At 37.7% G+C, this 25,589-nt stretch overlaps 1 protein-coding gene and 1 long non-coding RNA gene across 4 annotated transcripts in view; one reads left to right on the top strand and one right to left on the bottom strand.

Moving 5' to 3' along the window:
- dnah5 (dynein, axonemal, heavy chain 5) overlaps positions 1 to 19,948 on the top strand; it is a 233,694-nt gene extending 213,746 nt beyond the window's left edge. For all 3 annotated transcript variants that reach the window (XM_087286532.1, XM_087286533.1, XM_087286534.1), the window contains 4 exons: positions 2,411 to 2,623; positions 6,142 to 6,294; positions 16,327 to 16,558; positions 19,426 to 19,948. In XM_087286532.1, the coding sequence (XP_087142658.1) occupies positions 2,411 to 2,623; positions 6,142 to 6,294; positions 16,327 to 16,558; positions 19,426 to 19,577 (750 nt within the window). In that variant the 3' untranslated portion in view covers positions 19,578 to 19,948. The remainder of the gene's footprint in view (positions 1 to 2,410; positions 2,624 to 6,141; positions 6,295 to 16,326; positions 16,559 to 19,425) is intronic.
- On the bottom strand, positions 13,693 to 17,369 carry LOC147840136 (uncharacterized). The gene is made up of 3 exons (XR_015511057.1): positions 17,120 to 17,369; positions 15,632 to 16,959; positions 13,693 to 14,665 (listed from the first exon to the last, which is right to left on the bottom strand). It is a non-coding gene; the product is annotated as an uncharacterized LOC147840136 (long non-coding RNA).
- Positions 19,949 to 25,589: the final 5,641 nt, after the last annotated feature.

The following is a 25,589-nucleotide window of genomic DNA, read 5'->3' on the forward strand; positions in this document are numbered from 1 at the left end:
CACTAAACTGTAGGTGCCTTTGAGACATATAGGCAGTAATTGGCTGCTACTCCCTTCTGATTATCTACCAATTAACAAGGCAGCAGGAAAAAAGCGTGCCTTAGGGTGCATGAGAGCTTTTTGTTTTCATTATCTCTCATGGCGGACGACAGAGAAGCAGATTTGTCTCAGTCATGAGCTTTCCTTAAATATTAAAAACTAAGTGATGATGAAAAAAATCACCATGCACTGCTTGCTGGCAGTTTTGAATTATTAATAGCAAAAGGGAAAAACTGCATTTGAATAAAACATTTTGTCCCCTGTAGTGACCTCATCACCTACCATTCTGTTCAACCAGATGCAAAACAAGCTGCAAATGATTTTCATTGATATTTTCATTCAAGCCGACTGTAAACTTGATTTAATTTAGAATAGCGTTTGTATATTCTGTTGATCATGATCATGGCTGTAGGAATTCATATAATCGATAGAGACTTTTGGTTAACACTTTATGTTTCTGCGTAGGGCAGAAATAAATAAATTTTACATTGCAATAATTTGTTTGGCTGCGATATATGTTGCAATATGTAAATATTATCTCCAGATGATTTTTAATAGCTCTATTTGGAAATAGCTCATTTATTTAGATCGACTTGGATGATCAAGTCTTTTTATATGCAGTGCATCTGCACAAAATATAATCACTTACAATATAATGTATCCAGAAAGTATTCAAAGTGCGCCACTCTTTCCACATTTTTTATGTTACAGCCTTGTTCTAAAATGGATTAAATTCATTTACACCTCAAAATTCTACACACAATACCCAATGCTCATTACTCTTTGCAATACCTCTCAAGCTCTATCAAGTTGGATGGGAAGCGACAGTGTACAGCCTTTTTTAGATCTCTCCAGAGATGTTCAATAGGATTTATTTCTGGGCTCTGGCTGGGCCACTCAAGGACATTCACCGAGTTGTTGTGAAGCCACTCCATTGATATTTTGGCGGTGTGCTTTGGGTCATTGTCCTGCTGGAAGATGCCGCCCCAGTCTCAGGTCAATAGCACTCTGAAGCAGGTTTTCATTCAGGATGTGTCTGTACATTGCTGCATTCATCTTTCCCTCTATCCTGACTAGTCTTCCAGTTCCTGCTGCTGAAAAACATCCCCACAGCATGATGCTGCCACCACCATGCTTTACTATAGGAATGATATTAGCCTGGTGATGAGCAGTGCCTGGTTTTCTGCAAACGTAACGCCTGGCATTCACTGCAAAGAGTTCAATTACCAGAGAATTTTGTTTTGTTTTTTTTGGTCTGAGAGTCCTTCAGATGCCTTTTGGCAAATTTCCAGGGGGGAGTGTCTTCCGTCTGGCCACTCTACCACACAGGCCTGATTGGTGGATTACTGCACAGATGGTTGACCTTCTGTAAGTTTCTCCTCTCTCCACAGAAGAACGCTGGAGCTCAGACTGAGTGATCATTGGATTATTAATTACCTCCCTGACTAAGGCCCTTCTCCTTCGATCACTCAGCTTAGATGGCCGGCCAGCTGTAGGAAGAGTCCTGGTGGTTCCAAACATCTTCCAGATGATATAGGCCACTGTGCTCATTGAAACTTTCAGAGCAGCAGAATTTTTTCTGTAACTTTCCCCAGCCTTGTGCCTTGAGAAAATCCTGTTTCGGAGGTCTACAGACAAATCCTTTGTTTTCATGTTTGGTTTGTGTTTTGACATGTACTGTCAACCCTGGGACCTTATATAGACAGGTGTAGGCCTTATCAAATCATGTCCAGTCAACTGAATTTACCACAGGTGAACTCCAATTAAGCTGCTGAAACATCTCAAGAAGGTTCAATGGAAACAGAATGTACCTGTGATCAATTTAGAGCTTCACGGCAAATGCTGTGAATACTTATGTACATGTGATTTTCAGGTTTTTTATTTTAAATAAATTTGCAACAATTTAAAAAACATATTTTTTCACATTGTCACTATGGTGGATTGTGTGTAGAATGTAAAAAAAATGAATTTATTCCATTTTGGAATAAGGCTTTAACATTAAAAAGTGTTGAAAAAGTGAAGCGCTTCCCGGATGCACTGTAAATACCACAGAGCACAAATGAATGAAGTGAATTAAACAGAGCATCATATGATATAAATCTCAATAAAAAAAATAAAAAAAACACATAATTATTTTTTTAAATGACTATTTTTATTACTACAATTGTTTTTTGGATCATTGTCACATATTGTTTTATTCCTGACTAATTATAAGTACAGTAAGTTCTTTATTGAAAAACATGTTACAATAATGGAAATAGTATAAGCAAAGGAATTATTGCTTCATGGTCACAGTGCTGTCTTTCGGATGTTCTTATAGGGCTTCTAAGCACAAGTAAATAAAAAGTCCTTCATTATTGATTCCATCCAGGTCAGAGAGAGACTGATGAGCATGGGACCCCTTCAGCCCATGAACATATTTCTGCGGCAGGAGATTGATCGCATGCAGAGAGTTATTGTTCTGGTCAGGAACACGCTGAATGACCTGAAGCTTGCCATTGATGGAACCATCATTATGAGCGAGAACCTGCGAGATGCACTGGACTGCATGTACGATGCCCGGATACCTGCACGCTGGAAAAAGGTCAGCGGTCATTGCCCATGTGTGAAATGTACAGCACATACAATTTACACAACAAAACTGCAAACAATTTTGAAGCATAGTAGCTGCTAATGCTAGGATCCAATTTAGTTATTGAGCAGTTAATTTCTGTGACGGAATGGTAGCTTATTTTTACTTTTATGCTACTATTTAACAGATATAGAAATGAATGTGACCTTTCAGATGGTAATAGCATATGTGTGCTGCAATAATGCGCCAGAGAAATATCATCTCTCCACAGTTTTTGAGTATTTATGGATGATGAAGTGGAATAGCCAACTGTCATTAAATTATGTGCATTATTTGCAAGCCTACTTAACAAAAAGAAATGAACACATGAATATCATCTCCTGAGGTCTCATTTATAAGCATGGTGTATGCACAAATCAGACTTGACAGGAGAGTGTGTGAAGCTGTAAGTAAACATAATTAACTTAAATGTTGACTTTATTGAACCAATTTTAATCATCATTTAAATGCCATAATCATTAATAAATAAATTAATATTTAAATTATTACTATAATTTTTAGGAAGGGTGTCTGTGCAAATTTTATAAATCAGACCCCAGAGTTATTTTGAGTTGATTCACCTGCATTTCACTATCTTATAATACTATACTATACTATACTATACTATACTATACTATACTATACTATACTGTACTGTACTGTACCGTACCGTACCGTACCATACCATACTATACTATATTATATTATACTATACTATACCATACTATATCATAACATACCATACCATACTATACTATACTGTACTGTACTATACTGTACTGTACTGTACTGTACTGTACTGTACTGAACTGTACTATACTATACCACCTGACAAAAGTCTTGGCACAAAATGATCAACTAGAAGTCAAGTTATTATTTGTTGTTCCTAAAACTTGGATAGGCAACAAGACTTTTGTCAGGTAGTGTACTATACTATACTAACTTCCAGAAATTACTATTGCAAAGTAAAATATACTTCTAAACATAATAGCAAAAATAATAAAAATGTATAAATTGAGGAGTATCACACAATTCGGGAACCTTTATTTTGATGATTCTGAGTATTGTATTAGTGGACTATTTGCTTAATATTGAACAGCATGCCTTTTCGAAACAGGTCTATCAACATGTCTTCAAACAGGACATTCTACTATAAACTATTGTTTGGTGTTACCTTTTTTTTTAGACTTATTTTACAACTCACCTAGGGCTTTATTTTAACATCCCAGGGGCTAAGTCTAAAGTGCATGGCGCAAGCACATTGATTAATCCACTTTTGCTATTTTAAGGACAGAAAAAGATGCTTTGAGCCTGGTCTAACAGGGTTGTGCGTATTCTCTTAATGAGTTATGGGTGTGTTTTGAGCATAACGTGCATTAAACCAATCAGAGTCTCAACTCACATTCCCTTTAAGAGTCAGTTGCGTAGCACCATGATGCATTTGCTATTTACATAGCGGACTCTGTAAAAGGAAAAACTAAACGATTCACTAGTGAGAAAACAGTTAAACAGACCATCTGCAGTGCGAGGATAAAAAACGAACCTCCTCCAGTTGGCCTCTTTACTTTGTCTTTATTTTACTTTTACATTACTCCTTTATTTTTGTGGAAAAGGAAATAGTGTTGTACGCACTCCGCTGAAGACATCCATCAGCCTTCATATTTAATTTTGTTTGTTAATTGCAAAATTTGCTTCCAAACTGTTTCTAAATTCAGTTCTATTTTCTAGCAAATGAACAATAATAACAAAGTGTGTTGAGTTAACACTTGTCCTATTCTTATGTCCCATATAGTGACGCATGCAACTCAAAAAGCAGACAGGTGGACAAATTTAAACTTGTTTTTATTAAAACAAATATAAATAATACTGCTAATAATATTAACATTAAACAAATGCAAATTGTAATGAATGAACTGAAAAAAATCCCCCGTCATAAAAAAAGCATGGAGGTAGTGTCTTTTTTATGTAGAAATTTATAATTGTAACATTTTAATCCTTTCATTTTTTTTTCATATATAGAGATATTTGTGTATTGCTGCACATCCTGTTTGTCTTAAGCAATGTGTAAGTGTTTTAGACCTGCATAGCCGCATAACTGTCGCGCTCTGTGCTGAACTTTAGACCAGCTATTAGTTGGTCTATGGCGCGGTCAATTTCAGTTCTATAAAATAGCAAAGCGCCAACAATGCACCTTAACACACCTCCTTTTTAGATCGGAACACCCATGAGTCCACAAAGTGACTCTGCTGAAAAATCCAGGTTAATTCAGCCTAGGCTGGTTGGCTGGTTTTAGCTGGTCGACCAGGCTGGTTTTAGAGGGGTTTTGGCCATTTCCTGGCTGGTTTCCAGCCATTTCCAGCCTGGTCTTAGCAGGTCAGGCTGGGAGATAACCAGCTAAAACCAGCTTGACCAGCCTAGCTAAGCTGGGAGTACAGCCAAAAACAGCTATATCCAGCTTAAACCAGGCTGGTCAAGCTGGTTTTAGCTGGATTTGGCTGATCATTTCCCAGCCTGGCCAGCTAAGTCAAGGCTGGAAATGGCTGGAAACCTGCCTGGAAATGGCCAAAACCACTCTAAAACCAGGCTGGTCAACCAGCTTAAACCAGCCAACCAGCCTAGGCTGGTTTAAGCTGGATTTTTCAGAAGGGGACGCAAATGGATTTGCGATTTTAACAACAAAGTTACGGTTGCACTGGTCTGAAAATAGCAACAAATTGCGCCAAATACGTCTCGAGCCTTATTGTGCTGGATGTATAATAAGGCCCCTAGAGTTAACCAATTGAGTTTTATCATTTTTAATTTATTCAGCCAATCTTTGGGTCTGGTGGAGCACTATTAGCTTAGCTTAGCTTAGCACAGATCATTGATTTGGATTAGACCGTTTGGCTTAAATGACAAGAGTTTTGGTAATGTTCCTATTTAAACATTGACTCTTCTGTTACACCATGTATTAAGACTGAGAGAAAATGTTGTAAAATTTGCTGTTACTGTTTTGAATGCTTGGTTAAAACAGCTTTAAATAAGGCCTTGCCTCACCTGCAGCCCAGCAGCACAACAGCTTTATTTAACTCTGCAGTTCATATGCTACTCAAGCTGATCTAATCATGCACTAATTGAAAATACTGCCTCCTGAATAACAATCAGGCTGTAACTTACTCTGTGCGTGCATGTTGATGTGAATTTAAAGGGTTGCTTTGATTTGTTATGACCTGCTATATACACAGTCTCCTCAAACCATACAGCGACATCCTGTAATAAACAGACATAAATTATATTTAGTTATTACATAAAAACATATTATATACTTATACTTATTGCATTTAATTATCTTTAAGCTTAATTGTTTGTAATTATATTTAAGTTGTTTAAAAAGTTTTTGTTTTGGTTGATTCGTGTGCAGCGTGTGCCTCAAAATCTCTGTGAGATCTGGATTCGCTAAGTATTACTCAGTTTCTATCTGCCTGTGTGTGTGTGTGTCTGTCTGTATACAGGCCTCTTGGGCTTCCACTACACTGGGGTTTTGGTTCACAGAGTTGCTGGAGCGGAACAGACAGTTCCACTCTTGGATTTTTGAGGGGCGACCTAACTGCTTTTGGATGACAGGCTTCTTCAACTCACAGGGCTTTCTGACAGCTATGAGACAGGTGAGTAACTATCACACAAACGCTTCTACTAAACTTACATTTGTACATTTCCCTCCTAATTTGTGTTCCTCAGATAGAAACACAGGCAGATAGAAAATGAAACGTTGTCTTTTATGCAATTTTGAACTATAAAGGGGCTAGATTTAGCACAAGCTGTCTTTCTGGCATTAAAACAATATCGTCGGTATTTACTAAAGATGTGCAGCAAAGCATAGTGCAGAAAAGGCCTGAACACAGCTAGTTCTGGGTCTGATGTTATTGAATATGCATTTGATGCAGATATTATAGGAGAGAAGTATTTAAATGAAGCACACAACCCAAAGTGCTCCTCAAATTATGGGTGTTTGCGTCATTTAATGCATAAAAAAAGCATGTCTTAAATGTTGCCTGGAAAGGGCTGCAGTTATTGATCTCAGGAGGAAGCACTGGAGAGAATAGAGAATGCCTAGAATGAGAAAGAAGATTTTTTTTAAGTATTTATTTGTAATGCCAGAGAAACATATCATTCGAACATATTGCTTGCCAAATGTGTCATTTAAATGAAAAGACTATATGAAAAATAAAAAATAGGGTGAGTCATGTAATATCAGCGCAATCTGATGTGATCTGTTCTTCTTGCTCCTGAACTCTGAAAACACAAACAATTGTGAAAATCTCACATAAATACAGTCAACTGTGGCTTATTGTAAGTAAATGTAAGGCGTGCGAGTTGAGCACGTGGGTGCTTTCCAGATATCAAGTCTTTCATCTGTGCATGTAAAAGATTTTTGTCACTGTGTATTAGTCATTTATATTAAGCTTGTCTATTTTGAGAATATGCACATTCTTTGGCCAAAAAATAAATAGTTTAATATATTATTAATACTTTTTTTCAGTATTTGTACCATAGCTTATTAAATAACTACATTTAAAGTAGACTAACTTTGACACCTTGAATATTATTTTTAATAGCACACCCCCTGCTCACCTCTCAAAGTTTGTCTAGTATTGGAATGTAAATTTATGTATTTAAAAAAAAAAAAAAGTTACATCTAGGTTCCAATTCAATAGTTTATTAAAATTAATGTGAGAATGTGTTCCTCCACACCTCCAACTTCATGACGGGCATAGCACATCATGAAGGCATTTGTACTTGTTGTTTAAGTGCCTAAAAATGCTGGAAAGTCAAATGCTAATGAGTTTAGGTTCAAGGCGCCTTCTAGAGCATAGGTGTCAAAGCCAATTCCTGGAGGGCCACGGTTCTGCACAGTTTTGCTCCAACTCTAATCAAACACAGCTTATCCAAATAATTGAGGTGTTCAAAAGAATCTTGAACAACTTGATTATTTGGATCAGCTGTGTTTTATCCAGCCCTCCAGGAATTGGTTTTGACACCTATGATCTAGAGTCAAGCAAAGAGTCGCCTCTATTTGCGTCTTTGTATTTACTTTCCATGTAACTTGGGCCCATTTACACTGATGTGTTTTAGTTTTAAAACTATGTTTTTGAATGAAAATGATCCACAACCACACTGGCGTTTCATCTAACGTTTCTGAAAAAGCTCTCTGTCCACACTGTACCTCTGAAAACGCACATCACGTGACCTCACGCTCACTTTGGCAAGCACTGCAGTGTGTGTGGACTTCTGAGCTCCATGCAGTCAGTCGGTGCTGAGAGCACAACTCCCCAGGTGAGAGCAGCGCACGTCGGACAGTTCAAGGATCTACCCCTGGATCGTATCACAGTACAGTTGTTAAACATGATATTTAATTCATCTTGTCTATATCTAATGACACATTCGCCGACTTTGGTCTTTTGAATCTATTACTTGTCCTCAGGTAACGTGTTTTGGCTGATCATTATTGCTTATTAAAACTGATATTCAGCAAAAGATGTCGGGGTATTTTTCAATGAAAATGAAAGGAGGCAGTTATGTTATAGGCTCCGTTTTGTTATAAATATTCATACAGTGAAGATGAAGACCATATTAATAGGTAGCTACATGATGCCTTAACATTTTTGGTGTCTGTTAAGTTGTTAATATCATAATGAAAATAGATAGTTTTCGCTTTTTAAAACGTCACTGTGGATAGGGGAAAACGAACACATCTGAAAACGGAGGCGTGGCTGCAGACATTTGCCACCCGATTGGGGCTTTTTCCCTATATAAAGTACACAAAGTCCAGTCTTAAATCTTTTTCTTGTAAGTTCAGACTTCACAAGTTTGATACAGGAAACAAACTTTAGACGATATGTGGGGTAAATCTTCAAAGGGAACAGTCTACTTTATGACCTCATTCACATTTGGTTACTTGTTTCACTATCGTGAAGCAGTGGCGCATTAGGTAGTGCTGTCACCTCACAGCAAGAAGGTCACTGGATCGCTGGTTCGAGCCTCGGATCAGTTGGCGTTTCTGTGTGGAGTTTGCATGTTCTCCCTGCGTTCGCATGAGTTTCCTCCGGGTGCTCCGGTTTCCCCCACAGTCCAAAGAAATTCGGTACAGGTGAATTGGGTAGGCTAAATTGTCCTTAGTGTGTGTGTGTGTGTGTGTGTGACTGTGTGTGTGGATGTTTCCCAGAGATGGGTTGCAGCTGGAAGGGCATCCGCTGCGTAAAAACTTGCTGGATAAGTTGACGGTTCATTCCGCTGTGGCGACCCCGGATTAATAAAGGGACTAAGCCGACAAGAAAATAATGAAAGTTTCACTTTCTTAACAATAAAATGAAAACGTACAGTAATATAAGGAACTCAGAGCTATAGTGCGGACAAAAGGCATAACCATAGCAAAAGTTATCCATTTTAAAACTAAAACATATTAGTGTAAAAAGGATCTTGTGGTAGCTCAAATACTTAATTCCGCGTTTGGTGTGAACCTGAGGCAATTGTCAAGTTTCAAACGTTAAACTATGATGTCTAATGCATTACCACTAGAGATGCACCAATACCATTTTTTTGGAACCGATCCGATACCAAAATTCTGAGTATCGACCAATATAGATCCGATCCCTGTACGGTACCTTTTTTTTAAAGGATAAGACAGTTTCTATAGCTATGGTCATAATTCTTATATCTTTTTTAGTAAAAATAACAGACCTATAGGCCTACTGTAAATGACAGACGACACAATCTAACTAAAAACATGAGGCTTGCTGTAAACTAGGCTATTTTATTTGAGCATTCGTTGTGACATTGCCCTGTTGTAGTCCAGCTTATGTTTCCTTTTTTAAATATTAAGATTTTTCTTTGAAATCTGTAATAGGCTTCCACTATTGACTTTAATCATTGGTAAAATAACAAGCCTTTAAGCAAAGCCTGATAGCCAGTCTTTACTTAAAAAACATTCTCTTTTCTGTTATTGACCATGCATATTGCACCATATCAAACCGATATCCGATCCAAGTATCATGATCGGTGCATCCCTAATCCCCACATGTGAGAAACCTTGCTGTTAATTAGTAATTGTTAAAATATGAACATAAAAACATGTGCACGTTAATACAACATATGGCAATGACTGTGTTGGCTTTATTAGAAGACATTGCGAATGGCAGAATCTGAAGGGAAAGAGTTTTTTTGGTCCACAATGATTTTCTGGCCCACGATGCTGTTTCTGACTTCCAAGGGCTATCCTTTTGGAGCTCTTTGCTGAGTTGGGTCCAAATTAAGAGAGCGAGCAGTCATGTAGGCATAACTCGTTCCCATTCGTCCTTTCCAAAGGGCTGACCGCACAGTTGAGCCATGCAGTACCAGCTGTATGGGACAGGATCGTATACATGTCTGCCAGAGATATAAGGCTTCTATACAGTTGACCGGTCTAAATTAAAAAGGCAGTCTGATAGCCTTTCGTAATGTAATCAGTGATGGTCTGCACACACTCCTATATAGGCGTCATCTGAAGAAGATTTTAAATGTGAACCGGACATATTTCCATTCAATGACTGTGCAGATAATTTGGCATGCACAAATTCACCTAACAAATATTGTGGCAAGGTGGGTGTTTGATAGCGCCCTACTGTATGTGTTTAGCTCAGTAAAACAAATTGGTTACAATTGATTAGTCTTTTTGTCACCTTAGAATCATAAGGTTCTATCTGGAATTTTTGTCTAAATTGAGTTATTGACATTCATATTAAATGAAATCTTATTTACATTATGGAATGTTTTTTTGTTAGTTGTTTACATTTTAGCCCTTTGATTTAAAAACAACTGTAACACAAATACTGTTTGCTATATGGAATGAAAAAACTTTAAAGCTCAATATCGAAAAAATCATTCAGAACGCAGATAGAACCTTATAATTCCAGATAGAACCTTATAATTCCAAGGTTTTGTGTATTATAGTCTTTCTGAATTGTAATTACAAGCTATCAGAATTGTATCTTTTTTCTTGTCATTTATATATTGTCAACAGTTATGTTTGATCTATTGCATTTCCTTTTTTTCTGCAATTTTGTTTATTCGTGATTTTTACTGTATCATACTATATGCCATGCAAAGCCTGATGTGTCAAATATTACATTAACAATTGATTTGTTATTTATTTGATTATTTTCGTGTTAATGTTCAACTTTTTTATTTATTTATTTGGAATTTACTATGTCATATGTTCGGCTTTACAAGGTTAACTTTTTTTTTCTTCCATGTCTGATCCATTTCAGATGCTACATTCTGGTTTGGTTTGTTCTACACAGATTACGTAGACATTCTGTTATAAATCTGACACACATCTGCTTAATTTTTCCTAAATACATTCTGAGTGGCAGATTATTCTCAAAAAACAGTGAGTTTAGAGATGTTTTGGGCTTTAAAGGAAACTGTTCAGTGGGGTGGGATCTGGCTAATGTCTAGGGGGTAAACAGCTTGCAAGAAACAGGATTGTTTTAATTAGGGCTGGGCATCCGTCCTGCTTTTCTATTCTCAGCTGTATTTCGCTGCCAACACCTGCAGCTCTGAGAATAAACTTAGGAAGAGAGCCCAGACATTCCAGATCAATGCCAGCTAAAAGTGCTTTCTTTCTTTCTTTCTTTCTTTCTTTCTTTCTTTCTTTCTTTCTTTCTCAACTATTCCTCATTCAGCCAATCTTTGCGTCTAGCTGGAGCACTTTTAGCTTAGCTTAGCATAAATAATTTAATTGGTTTAGACTATTAGCATCCTCTAAAAAAATATTTAGGATATATTTCCTAATTAAAGATAGACTCTTCTGTAGTTACATTGTGTGCTAAAAATTAATACAATTTTCTAACTCTTTACTCTCATTCCGACATAATAATCAAGGAATTTTGCTGCTGTACCATGGCTGCCGCAGGCGCAATGATATTTACACAGCACTAGAAAATAGTCCCCATATTTAGTGCTGAAATTCAAAGCACTCAGAACAAGGGATGCAGTTTTGTTTGTGCTTTTCTGGTTGATAATCATTTAGATGGATAAGTTAACTCCTAGTATGCTGTCTATTAATGAAACTAAGAATTTCTGTCATGTATACAAATATTACTTGTGGTCAGACATGGAAATTCATTCGGAGTGTGAACTCTCAAATCAAATCAAATCATGCTTTTATTTGTCACATACACTTTTGTATAGTGAAATAGAACCCCCTCGACCATACACAAACATCACACTTTTTAGGGGAAGACAGGTCACAGGAGGTAGCATTTAGAAAAAGGAAGTAAGATACATTTCTGGAGAGGGAGGCAAAAAAAAAACCTCCCTCTCGCCTTGCTCTTGAATAAGGGCAGGGTGAGAACAGGGAGAAAAAAAGCACGTGAACAGACAAGACATGACATAGCAACAGAGGATCAGAACAGGGGATGTGGATATAGTCCGATAAGGGCGGGCAGCCATCTGGTCCTGCAGCCAGGGGGCGCTGGTCACAGACCTCCCTACCCCCTCCAGTGGGTGAAAGCACACGAAGACGTGGGAGGAGGGGCTAGGTGGTAGAGTCCAAAAGGTGTCCGTGACAAGGAGCAGGAATTTCAGAGCGTCTCCTTATCTTGCTATTCGGGAGAAGTTGTTTTTCTCCAGCCGAGGCCGTCTGACAGAGAAAAAAAACAGGGGAGCGAAAGAGTAGAAAAAGTACTTCAACTTTAGGTCAATATCTGGCAATTTTACAAATATTTTTTGTTCATCACTCATCTCCAGATCTGGCCAAATGTTGTTGCAAAGCCGCTAGTTTCACCCCAATGTTTTCCAAATTGCGATCTAATATTGCAGTCTGATTATTAGCGAGCCTGCCTATCACCATTTCAATCAAGCCGGCCAGCCTGGTGGGGTTTTGAGCAGCACTGACCGCTTTCATCCATCTTCAATACCCCAGCAGAAACCCTGTTATCAAAGTTCCGAATAGGTAAATATCTTCAATATCCTCCAGAGACAAAGCAGCCAGGCACACGATGCGCCATTTCTCCCACCCGTCCATCGCGTATCTAGCTGCAAACGTCCCTCAGGACAAGTGGGCTCTCCCGAGCCCAAAATTCTCGTCGAGAAGATGGTGTCAATCCCATTCAGAGACCAACTGATCAAATCCATAATTCCTTATTCGTTTGGATAGCAGGGCACGGAGAGCTTCAGAGATAGAATAAGACGAAGACAAGAGGAGCTAGCAAGGAGAGATATGGGACGGAGTGGAAAAAAGTGTGACCGCCTTCGCCAAGAGCCAAAGAAAGAGCAGTCCATTATGCTTATTTTCCATAGACTGTAAAATATATGAACGTAGTATCCATTACGTCACCTATAGGTTTCTGAAGAGCGCAAATAAAGCTACAAGTAGGCGTGGCCAGTCGTTGACATTTTGTTCGCATGTTGTCTTACCGACTAGGGATGACCAAACAAGGAAAAAGAGGCGAAATGTCAGTGGAGCTACAGAAGCCTGCTGGCATTTTGCTTAGACGGGATTTTCTTTGAGAGAAACGGTCAATACTTCATTACCTGTGACTCCTTTGTGTTCTGACCATGTGTGCTTGGTTGTGCACTATATCAATATATCAAAAGTGTTTAGTCTTTTACAAACACTTTTGTAATACATTGAGGTACTAAGCATTGTTCTTATGACGTTTTCCTACCTGAGGAAATTACTTCCGAATATTTCAAATATAGTCTGTGTTAGTAAATGCAAGGCTATTCATGAAATCCAGGCATAAAACTGTATGACAACATTTCAGATGACTGTTCTAGAGCCTACAGCTAATCAATCTGTCAGATTCTGGAGTGCATTCAAGCTCTAAAGATTATTATAAATTATCTTAAATAAAACAAATATATTTATAGATATGATATATAAGTATGTAAGAATTGCACTCACCTGGAAAATAAAGGCAATTTGTGTTTATGAGCACAATTAAGTGCACACAGCATGCCATATTATCTGATAAATTTAGGAAATATCTGTGTAAAGCCACATAAAACAACACAAAAAGATGATGTATTTGCAGTTCAGCGGCTAATCAGCCGGAATCAGCTGAGGTAATGTAATGTTATGCGATGTCCCTGCTGAAAAATCCAGCTTAGACCAGCCTAAGCTGGTTGGCTGGTTTTAGCTGGTCGACCAGGCTGGTTTTAGAGGGATTTTGGCCATTTCCAGGCTGGTTTCCAGCCATTTCCAGCCTGGTCTTAGCTGGTCAGGCTGGAAAATGACCAGCTAAATCCAGCTAAAACCAGCTTGACCAGCCTGGTTGAAGCTGGACATAGCTGGTTTTGGCTAGGCTCCCAGCCTGGCTAGGCTGGTCAAGCTGGTTTTAGCTGGTCATCTCCCAGCCTGACCAGCTAATACCAGGCTGGAAATGGCTGGAAACCAGCCTGGAAATGGCCAAAACGCCTCTAAAACCAGTCTGGTCGACCAGCTAAAACCAGCCAACCAGCCTAGGCTGGTTTAAGCTGTTTTTTTCAGTAGGGGTGTATTTATATAGCACATTTATCATGTATGGCCATACATCCAAAGCGCTCCACAATCATGAGGTTGGTCTCTTCACACCAGTGTACAGCATCTACTTGGATGATGCGACGGCAGCCACAGGACCATGGCTCCAGTTCGCTCACCACACGCCAGCTATTGGTGGAGTGGAGAGATAGTGATAGAGCCAATTCAGTGGATGGGGAGGCCATGTTAGTTAAGGGCCGAGAGGGCATTTAGTCAGGACACCGGTGTGACACGACGGCGTCCAGCAAGACCTAGCTGTCATTTAGGTGGCCACACTCTTAATTATGCAGACTTAATATAACTTAATAAAAATTAAACGGATGAGTTTATAAAAATATAATTAAAAAAATTCACCCCCCTCACAGTTGTCAAGAAGAGTAATATTAACTATATGAACCTAAACCATCTTTTGTACCAGGCTGTAAACTTGTTTTTATCAGCTATAAAATTGGTCAATTTAGCATTGCAGTGAACATCTGGGGCCTCATGTACGAAGACTTGCGTGGAAATCTTGCTAATGACTATGCTAATGGAAAAACCCAACGAAAAAGCAATGACAAAATCAAGCAAAAAGAGAAACTTTGAACAGAATGTGAAATGGAGGTGCTGCTTTCGGAGGTAGACCGGAGAAAAGTGGTGTTATTTGCATGTTTGTTCTCCGGAATTAACAACAAAAGAAAAAAAATAGAGTGGGAGAGTTTAGCTGATGCGGTTAACACAGTTGGGTCTGAACATCGCACTGAGGGCATTCAAAAAAGAAATAGTGTGGTTTATATCTGTAAAATGTTGCAGTACTCGTTGCAGTCTCAGTGGCGCACCTTGTAAGACGCATGAGATCATGTATTGACACGTTCGAGCATAAACTTGGCTCGAATCCAGCGTCTGATGAACTCATTCTTCTTTTGTCCCCCGCTACATATCAGATTTTGCCCACTATTTATCACGAGAAAGACAAGTAGGAATCATCAATAAGTTTGTGCATCATATTTTATTTGCACATTTATTGAATGGAAATGTTTCTGATTCACGCATGCAAATTCATCTTCAGATAGTGTCTTTATAGCAATGTGCGTGCGGTAGATCACTCAGATTACATTGGGAAAACAGGCGACCACTGCAAATTGTGCTTTAATGTTTAGTTGTTCAACTGTATGGTATGGAAACCTTATATACCTACTAGATGAACCCGTCTCATACAGCTGCCATTGCAAGGCTTAGACACTTTGTAGAGAGGAATTTAACACAACTGCCTCTAGGAGTCGCCAATGGAAATAAAACAGACACACACAAAAAATGTGCGTACGCCAGCCAGAAAGCAGCCGTGAAGCTGCGCACATTCCCACGTTCAGTTCATTGTTAGTAAATCCAAACGTGAGCGATTCTGAGCGTGAAACCTGGCGTACGCAAAGTTTTTGTGCGTACGCAGCGTTGATACATGAGGCTCCTGGAGTTTATGGAGCCAGCCTCCAAAGGCGAGTCGATGAATTGCAGTTTTAGTTACTTATTGGCTTCACAAGGAAGAGCAAGAAGTTTCCACTTGGTATGTTCTAGCTATTGAGTGTACATGGGTTCTACACTCATTGTGGTGCATTGTGGGGGTTGATTGAGTGCATGTTATAATGTCCACTATGGTTTTGGACACCACTTATGACTGCTTCTTCAAATAGTGCACTATTTAAGGGTATAGGGAGCGATTTCACATACTGTCTAGCTAATCTAGACTTCATGGTTGCAGCGCAGGCTCCCTGTGCTACGATAGTACTTTGTATTACCACAGCAAATGATTGAATTGGTTATTTGTGAGCTTTGGTCATTTTTAATTGTGATGCTAATGGTCCAATCCAATTCAATAATCTATGCTAAGCTAAGCGAAAAGAGCTCCTGTTAGACCCGGAGATGAGCTGATTAGATTTTAAAAGGGTAAAATTCATTGTTTAACACTAGGGGAGTTAAAAGATGAACTATTTTGAAGAAAAAAATGGAGTGTTTCTTGTGTGAGTTTTTGTGTGTACTTCATGAATGACTAATATTACCTTATTTAAACAGGATGGCTTCAGAAATTTCATTTATATTGAGTGTTGATGTAAAAATGAGTGACAAGCACATCTGCACATTAATCATATCACTAACTTGACAGGAGATCACTCGTGCTAACAAGGGGTGGGCACTGGACCGTATGGTTCTGTGTAATGAAGTTACAAGATGGATGAAGGATGACATCACGCAGCCTCCTGCAGAAGGGGTGTACGTCTATGGCCTCTACCTTGAAGGGGCTGGCTGGGACCGCAGGAACTGCAAACTCATTGATTCCAAACCAAAAGTGCTCTTTGAGATGATGCCTGTGATCAGGATGTACGCTGAAAACAATGGTGAGTTTTTTATTTTATTTTATTTTTTACACTTGAAATTAATCAGCTCTAATTGCAACAAATATTTAATAAAGCAGTAAATTAAACTGTCATATAAATACATTAGAGAAATTCCATTTTTTATTATAAGAGACAGTAGCTTAAATTAAAGATTTTAAGTCAAACTGTAGGAAAATGTATGAATAAATGCATATTACATGTAGGAGTGGGACAGAATATTGATATGTTGATTTATTATGATATTTCCACTACGATACATTATTGGTACTCAATGCTTTATACACCAAACCTAGATATTCATTTAAATATGGAAGGTGTCTGTGTCTTTCAACATCCCAAATCTCCCAGAAGCTTCCATGAGTTTCTCCCTCACAGACTCACATTCACTTTGCAAGATCATTCTATAAAGGATATTGCACACCCCTGCAGTTACATGGAATATGCATTCAAAACATTCTTCCACTTTTTCTATTAGATAAATGGTAAGCTGCTCTGAATAGTTGGATATAGACATATCGGTTACACTTTATTTTGATGTTCCATTTGTTTAATTTAAGTTACATTGCATCTACATGCCAACTAATTCTCATTAAATGATAAGTAGACATTTTTAGGTTGGGGTAAGGGTTGGGGTTAGAGTTAGTGTAAATTGTTAAGTTTCTTATAGTCAGTTAAATGTCTGTTGAAGGAGCCAAATCAACAGATATTAAGCACACAGTCTACCAACACTCAAATGGACCATCAAAATAAAGTGTTACCAACATTTCATTTGAATATTCATATTTATAACAAAACGGAGCCTATAACATTACTGCCTGTAGGGTCCAGCCAGTTGGCCCAATGCCGGTGTCCACTGGTGGATGAAGGTTCACTGCATGTTCGGTCTTTCCAGTGCACAATGTTGATTTATATTAAACTTAACTCATATCTGACTCCAATTTTAGTATGAGATGGTTTAGAATATTAATATGTTTATCCTCGTTTTATCTGACTCCAATTATAAAACATTGATAAGATTATTTTGTTTCCTTTCACATTATTTTAGATTATGATTGAATATTCTCTTCGGTTCATCATTTTATGTTATTCTCGTTCATTGGGATCTCTATAACATCCTGAATCTTGTACCGGCCGAGTATACAATTTCTTAAGCACAAGCATGTCAGTCTTGGTCACTAAACAGGGGCGATTGACCGCTATCCTAAAAAGGCAGAACCCTACTTACTCAGATTAGGATATTTTTTATGCGGTCCCCATAGGTCTGCTACCTCCTAAATCAGACAGAGCTATTTAGTCATATAACGATCATTACTATAGAATTAAGGAGACCAGTCGTACTTAAACTAGTAGTAACTTTGAATAATCACTATACCATCTAAATAGTATTAAAAGTTTATCGGGTGAAGGACTATCCCCTTAGATATCCTTTTACAGCCTAAGTATACATGAATAAATGCCAATTTGTTAGTCGGAGCTCTAGAGACATCGTGTAACGTGCCGCAATGCTCCGTCTACCGTGTTCTAGTCCGCTACTAACCTGAACAGGGGCTTGTGGTGCTATGAAATTACCACAATCTACTAAAGATAATAACACGAACTCTGTTTGAATCATTCAAAACATAACAATTTATTAGTCAGGTAAATGTATTATGCCAATTCAATCAGTCAATTCATAAATGATCAATACAAAACATCAAATTATCAAAGATAAATCCAAGATGAAAAAGATGCATTCCTGACTTTGAAATATACATAACATGGGGCAGACCCCATGTTATGGGCTGATCTGGTTAGGCAGAATCGCCCTGAGCTTTTCTTAGACCTTACCTTAAATAATCCAAGAATTCCCTCAAGGAAGGGGGTGTGAACAAAAGGCATTCACACTTAGTGGCACACCCCTCTCAGTGGTTCAAAAGATGCCTGAAGTTATATATTTATTGTTCTGATTATGTCTATTTCTGAGAGAATGAGACCATTGTACCAATCGCACTGAGACATTTCAAATGATATCAAACATGATAATTAAAGTCAGTTTGGTTAATCTAAAACATTCAAACATTGAAATGACCATATGCGTGAGTTGGGGGATGAAGCTGAGTCTCAGCATAGTCAGATGCAAATGCAGCAGGAACTGGTTTTTCCCGCATTCCTCCCTGGTGGGTTGTGAAGTCACCAGTCTCTGTTTTCAGCTCATGTTTTGAATTGTCAAAGATATCAGAATATTTGCAATATTTCAATTCTTACACTGCCTCATTTCATTTTCATTGAAAATACGACACATGCCCTCTCTTGAATCAGTTTTAATAACCAAAAATGGCCATTATAAAAGCATAACGTACAATAAGTTAATACATTATAGGGAAAAAAAAGCAAACAATCAGAAAATCAGTGTCTGCGGTTACATTTATTATTAAATTACCTAAAATATCAAAATACGTTATCTGAGAACAAGTTCAACAGACTCAAAGTCGGGGAATATGTCATTAGATATAAACAACAAGATAATTTAAATATCACATTTAACAAATATAGTGAGATTGGATCCAGTGGTAGATCCTTGATGAACAATCCTACGAGCACAGCTCTCATCTGGGTATATATGCTGCAGTGCATGCCAGAGTGTGTGTGTGTGTGGTCACGTGATGTGCATTATCAGTGTAGTGGAGTAAAAGTACCAATACAGCACTAAAAATGTACTCAGGAGAAAGTAAAAGTACACATTTTTAAAACTACTTAGTACATTACAATTTCTGAGAAAAAGTACTCAGTTACAGTGTTTTGAGTATTTATAATTTGTTACCTTAAACCACTGATTATACTACATTCAGTATGGGTACTAACCTAATTGTTACCTTGTGTTTCCTCAGGTGTGAAAGATGCTCGCTTGTATTCAAGTCCAATATATAAAAAGCCTGTTCGAACAGACCTGAACTACATTGCAGCTGTTGACTTGAGAACCAGTCATTCTCCAGAATATTGGATCCTGAGAGGTGTGGCCCTCCTTTGTGACGTCAAGTAATGATCTTTTGAAATGTGATATACTAATGTAAATGTCCGCTGATGTCTTTCTGGTCAAGTTATACTTAAGGTGAAACATCCCAGTGATAACCTTAATGACAAAACGCATTAAAATGCCGTTACAAACAAAATTCAAAATGCAAACCGATATGATGTCAGTTGGCTATCTTGATGTCAATACGGTATTAAATTTGACATCTAACATTGCTCTCAAATATCGATTACCAGACTGTTCTTGAATTGATTTTTGACACCAGTGCTAGATGTCATTTTGACATGAAGGCAGTTTACTTGCAATGCAGTGATTTAAAATCCAGTGTGAATTTGGAATTGAAGCTTTCAGATAAATAAAACGTTTCTTATAATTTATTACTTTTTGTGTGGTTATTTTGGAGATTAAAAGGCCATCAATTGTGGATGTCAAATAGATGGTCAATGTCCACTCTTGTATGCCGTTCTGTCACATTATACATGAGACCCAAAGAACCAAAAAACAAGAGCTTTAACATCAATACCTATAAATAAATCCTAAATAATCAAGTCATGCATAATTATTTATTTATCTCAGGGTGCTTTCACACCTGCCTTATTTAGTTCGGTTGAATCGCACTACAGTTCGTTCTCCCTCTTGGTGCAGTTCTTTTGGACAGGTGTGAATGCAGCAATCGTACTGAAGTGCACACCAAAAGCGGACAAAAAAGCGTACCGAGACCACCTCTTTAAGCAGGAGTTCCCTGGAGTGGCTCGTTTGTGGTGAGAATATGATTCGAACTAAAACAGACCCTGCCGCAAAAAGTGATGCAGCTTTTGGACTAATCCAGCTGCCGTAGGGCGATGCGTTGTGCATAATGGGATGTGGAGGAAAAATATTTGTTGACAGCGCTATACCAACAGAGAGAGAGAGAGAGGGAAAAACATTACCTGATGGAGCGTTGGTAATCGGCATTAAAACATTGTTTTCAGCTGCAGCCGCGCTACATTCGCTAAATAGTATATATATATACTATTAGCAGGGATACAATCAGTCAGCGCAGTCGTCTCTCCATAGTAAAAAGCGACATTTTGTGTTTGCCAATTTGTTTCATTGCGAAAGTTCCATTGGTATTTTCCCACACATGAATTCTGACCAATCAATAAGCAGTTCAGGAACTATGTTCAACAACATTTGGCTAATGAGAGATGTGGATTATGTCAGATGAGTGCATTTTGGTTCTTTTCATCTGGTTCGGACCAAAGCCAGCAGTGTGGTGTGAAAACGACCCAAAGGCGGTAGAAAATGCTACAATGTATCATTTATTGCCCTTGGTCTGGACCAAATGAAGTGAACTACAGATGTGAAAGCACCCTGAGTGTCTTTCAAGTCCATCTGCAGTGTCTTGTCTCTAAATGCATGAACCTGTGGGTTGAAGGCCAACCTGACTGATTAACAGCCCAGCTAAAGCGTACTCATGTTTGTCCTACAGGAAATGGTCTCAGGTGTACAGTGTGTCAATGTTTATCAGTTTGAACTGTGCAAAAGGTTTACTTCAGCCCATTATTAACAGCTCAGTACACACCATTTGTTCTGAGATGCAGTCTAATGTGTAAAACTGTCAAAATATGATTTTCAAAGTTATTATTTTCCATCTGACCCCTACATATGTGGGTTCTCAAAAGCATTTTAAAGATAAGCTGACCATAAAACTACAGTCAGCTTAGATCATGATGCTATTTCGGTAACTATCTGTCTATATTGTACTGTAAATGGTTTCTTTACTTACTGTTTATTGTGGCTAATGTTATATTAGCAAAGGAAACCATCAAGCATGTTTGAGAACAAGGGCCCGCACCACAAATTCAGGATTGAGTTATGACTACAAGTTGACATAACCAAAAAACTCTAATGTTGATATTCGGTGTTCCACATAATTGTGTGAGGTCTTCTGCAAAGATGCTTCTTGCAAGAATAAGTATGATCAATTTTTCAGCTAACAGAATGAATAATGAAACTACATTCACACAGCAGAAGAGATCAATGTAATAATACAGGATATATACGGTCCTGGAAAACTTGGAAAAGTCGTAGATTTTTAATAAGGCATTTTCCAGGCCTGGAAAAGTGCTGGAAAAACAAATAAACCCAAATCAAAGTGTTTTAGAAAAAAAGTGTTTTGAAAAAATCATGGAAATTTGTTTTTTAAAAAAATATCTGTGTACTTAAATATATTTGCAATGATAATACCGGGTAAATTTTAAATATAATTGCACAGTTCGTCTCTTCATGCGACGTTCTCTGTGTGGTGTAAAAAAGCTTCTCATAGTTTCAGCTTTGCATTTCTTTGATTATAATTTAAGCTACATTTTAAGTTGTGTCCAGAAACAATCTCTAACTACAGAGGTAAGATGCTGTGAATGTGAAAAGCTAATTTGTACTATTCTTATAAGTCTTATGAAAAGCCAACAATTCTAAAATATTTTCAAACAGACAGCAAGAAAACCTAAAACCTATTTTACAGAATAAACTAACTGCATAGATTGTCATACAATTTTTATGCTGTAATAAATTTCAATGTGCAGTTTTTTTAACTTACCACATGTACTACCACTTCACGAGTTCACACTTGCAGTCGTTTAAGTATAAGGCGTATTTGCCGTGCTGTCCGGGGAGAGGGCTCTGAGCTTGGGGAGGTCCCCTCCCTCACCCCCGGGAATGCTTAAGAGGTGAGGTGTTGGGGTGGTGGAGGGATGCTAAAGTCGTAAGATGCTGCAGGTAAGACAGCTTTGGTATATATGGGGTTTTTTTCAAGAACTGATTTGATAATAGAATAATTGTCAATGATGTATTCGATACTGAAACTTCTGCACGTGCTCCTCCCGAAATTTGTTTACAAAACACATATTACATGAAACATTTGGTTTAGTCATAGAATATTAGTAGTAATTTGTGTATGAACCTTGTGATAAAGAATTACACAATTACAACTGCTCAAATTCCTAAACTAAAAGTATACCTCACCCCAAAAGTGTAAAATTACTCACCCTCAGGCCATCCAAGATGTAGCTTTTGTTCTTTGGTAGATTTCCTGGTGATTTGTTCCTCGGTGATTTATATAATGAATGTCCATAGTAATCGAGTTTTGAGATTAAAAAATGAATCCAAATCAATAACTGTGGCTCCTGATGATACACAGGGTGCACAGAGTGGAACAATCAATCAGAGCAAGAAACTGAAGGAATATTATTAGCTTTAATCCACAGTCATGACAGGCTCACCCTTCTTCTATTATTTGTAACAACAGGAAGTGACTCGGAGTAACTGTCATGACAAAAAAAAAAAAAGTGGTGAAGTTTGATGATATTTTGTGTCAAATGTGTGGGTTGTGGATAAAATGAGACACCCTTGAAAATGTTTGCTTTCTGTACACCTTTGTAAATGATTCATCATATTTATACATCCAATATAGCTGTGTGTTTAATGCAAAATCTTGTTTACGATAAAAACACAACAGAAGTACCCAAAAAGCCTTGGATAACCTGCTCACAGAATATACGATTGAAGTCAGAATTATTAGCCCCCCATTTGATTTATTTTTTTTAATCTTTTTTTTAATGTTTCCCAAATGATGTTTAACAGAGCAAGGACATTTTCACAATATGTCTGATAATATTGTTTCTTCTGGAGAAAGTCCTATTTGTTTTATTTTGGCAAGAATAAAAGCAGTTTTAAATTTATTATGAACCATTTTAAGGTCAAAACTATTAGCCCTTTTAAAAGCTATATATTTTTCCGATAGTCTACAGAACAAACTATCATTATACAATAACTTGCCTAATTACCCTAACCTGCCTAGTTAAAATAATAATCCTAGTTCAGCCTTTAAATGTCACTTTAATCTGTACAGAAGTGAAATATTAATTACTGTCATCATGGCAAAGATAAAACAAATCTGTTATTAGAAATTAGTTATTAACACTATTATGTTTAGAAATGTGTTGAAAAAAATCATCTCTTCATTAAACGGAAATTGGGGAAAAAAATAAACAGGGGGGGCTAATAATTCTGACTTCAACTGTATGTATTGGTGTTCTTCAAAGATGTTCTCAAAGGTCCCATGGAATTAAAATGACATTTTTTTAAAGGTTTAGTATCACTATTTTAGGTTCAGGGGTGGATGGGGGGATTCTTCAAGACGAAGATGGCTGATGTAAGATACTCTGGTTATTTATAGTGGTTAAGGAGTCTTGTGATTAGTAAATCAGTGTAGGTAATGTGGACCAGAGATGGGTTGTGGCTGGAAGGGTATCCTCTGCGGAAAACATATGCTGTATAAGTTGGTGGTTCAATCCGCTGTGGCGACCTCAGATTAATAAAGTGACTAAGCCGAAAATAAAATGAATGAATGAATGTTCTTGCTTCAGTTTCTCCCATAGTACCTGTGATGAACTGGAAATTTGTCTGGGGTGTTTCCCAGCTTGGTCTGGCATCCCTACTCTGCATGGAAAATACATATAGATAAATCATGTAGCTTTAATGGACCCTTTTCACATTTGCAGGTTTCTCAGTAGCAGAAGTCGTCATAGGTGGGTAAATTTAGAGCGCAGTGAATGGAAGAGTACAACTTTTTTTTTTTTTCAATCCTGTTTGCTAAAATAATAAAAACAAAACTCAGTGAGGGTGTCGTCAAGACTTTCAGACAAAGGGAAGAAATAAAAAATGTATGTGTGGGACTGATAACAAACAGGAATATGATGTCAAATTTACTGTCCAGCCCCATACACTCTGCATTTCAAACACCTCTCTCAAGTAGTAACTTTTTTTTTGTTTTTTTGATAATTTAATGCAAAGATGATATATTACATATATAAACGCAAATACATGTTCTTAGTTTAAAAAAAATAAAATCTAACTGTTAAAAAATGTCAAGGTTTTAAGTTGCTGATGACGTTATGACATTAAACGCATCATAATCTTGTGAAAAGGGTTCATTTTGAAACCCGACATAGGCTCATTCTGAAAACGTACCCCTATATACATTTCTGGAGATCGCGAATTATGTAGCCAGAAGCATGTATGGCTTCATTTCATATTTAAAATGAACACTATGTGGCAGCGTGACGCGGTTGCTTTTGCTGCTTACCAGCTGACTACGAATAAATGGCTTTCCCGCTATTACCAGTTTCTCCTGTTAGCTCCCTACGTATGTCGGTGAATTCGAGACAGAGAGGAGTTAACCATGACGACGGGTTTTGAATCCGGTAATGAATAACTACAGAAAGCAGGTAAGACAAAAACAACAAGCTAAAAAATAAAATAAACAAGTAAATAACCTGTTGAGAATGAGGTAAAATCTGAAAAAGTGGTAAAAATCAGGCGAGGGCTTTTTTTTTTGGACTGCTTTTGAAAATTGTTGGTTGGGTTTATGGAAGTGGGTTGGCAGATCTAGCACTACAATTGGTTGGGTTTAGGGAAGGAGGAGGGTGGGACAGTCCATTCCATCGGTCAGTCAGTCAACAGTGGCCTCTGGTGGATTTATGCAAGAATAGCAGATGCGAATGGCAATTGCGAGAGAAATTTGAAATCTCAAAAACCGTACACAGCGCCCTCTGGAGGATTCGTGACTACAAAATCTACAAAAAAAAAAAAAAACGTAGCTCCTGGGACGTATTTGGCAGTCTTCGGAAATGTATATAGAGGTATGTTTTCTAAATGAGCCTGCGTTGTCGAAACCATTTTACATTCATCCATCCATACATAAACAAACGGCGCACAGTTTAGAGCCAGAGACATCCACTTTTTTTTCCAATAGCCAGCTACATTTAACAATACATTTAGTGTGTAAATTTAGGACAAACTACTTTTGAATGTCAAGGAAAATTCAGACAAACTCATTTTTGCTGCTGTTTCAGCTGATATTTTGTCCACTTGGGACAATAATGTAACAGGGCCAAACTACAAACGCCTCTCAGACTTGATGGCAGTGGTTCAGCAAGAAGGTGCACAGAGGTTGCAAAAAGCAACTAGACAGTAGCTATG

Source organism: Danio rerio, chromosome 16 (assembly GCF_052040795.2).
Source record: "Danio rerio strain M-AB ecotype USA chromosome 16, GRCz13ab, whole genome shotgun sequence".
Lineage (NCBI taxonomy): Eukaryota > Metazoa > Chordata > Actinopteri > Cypriniformes > Danionidae > Danio > Danio rerio.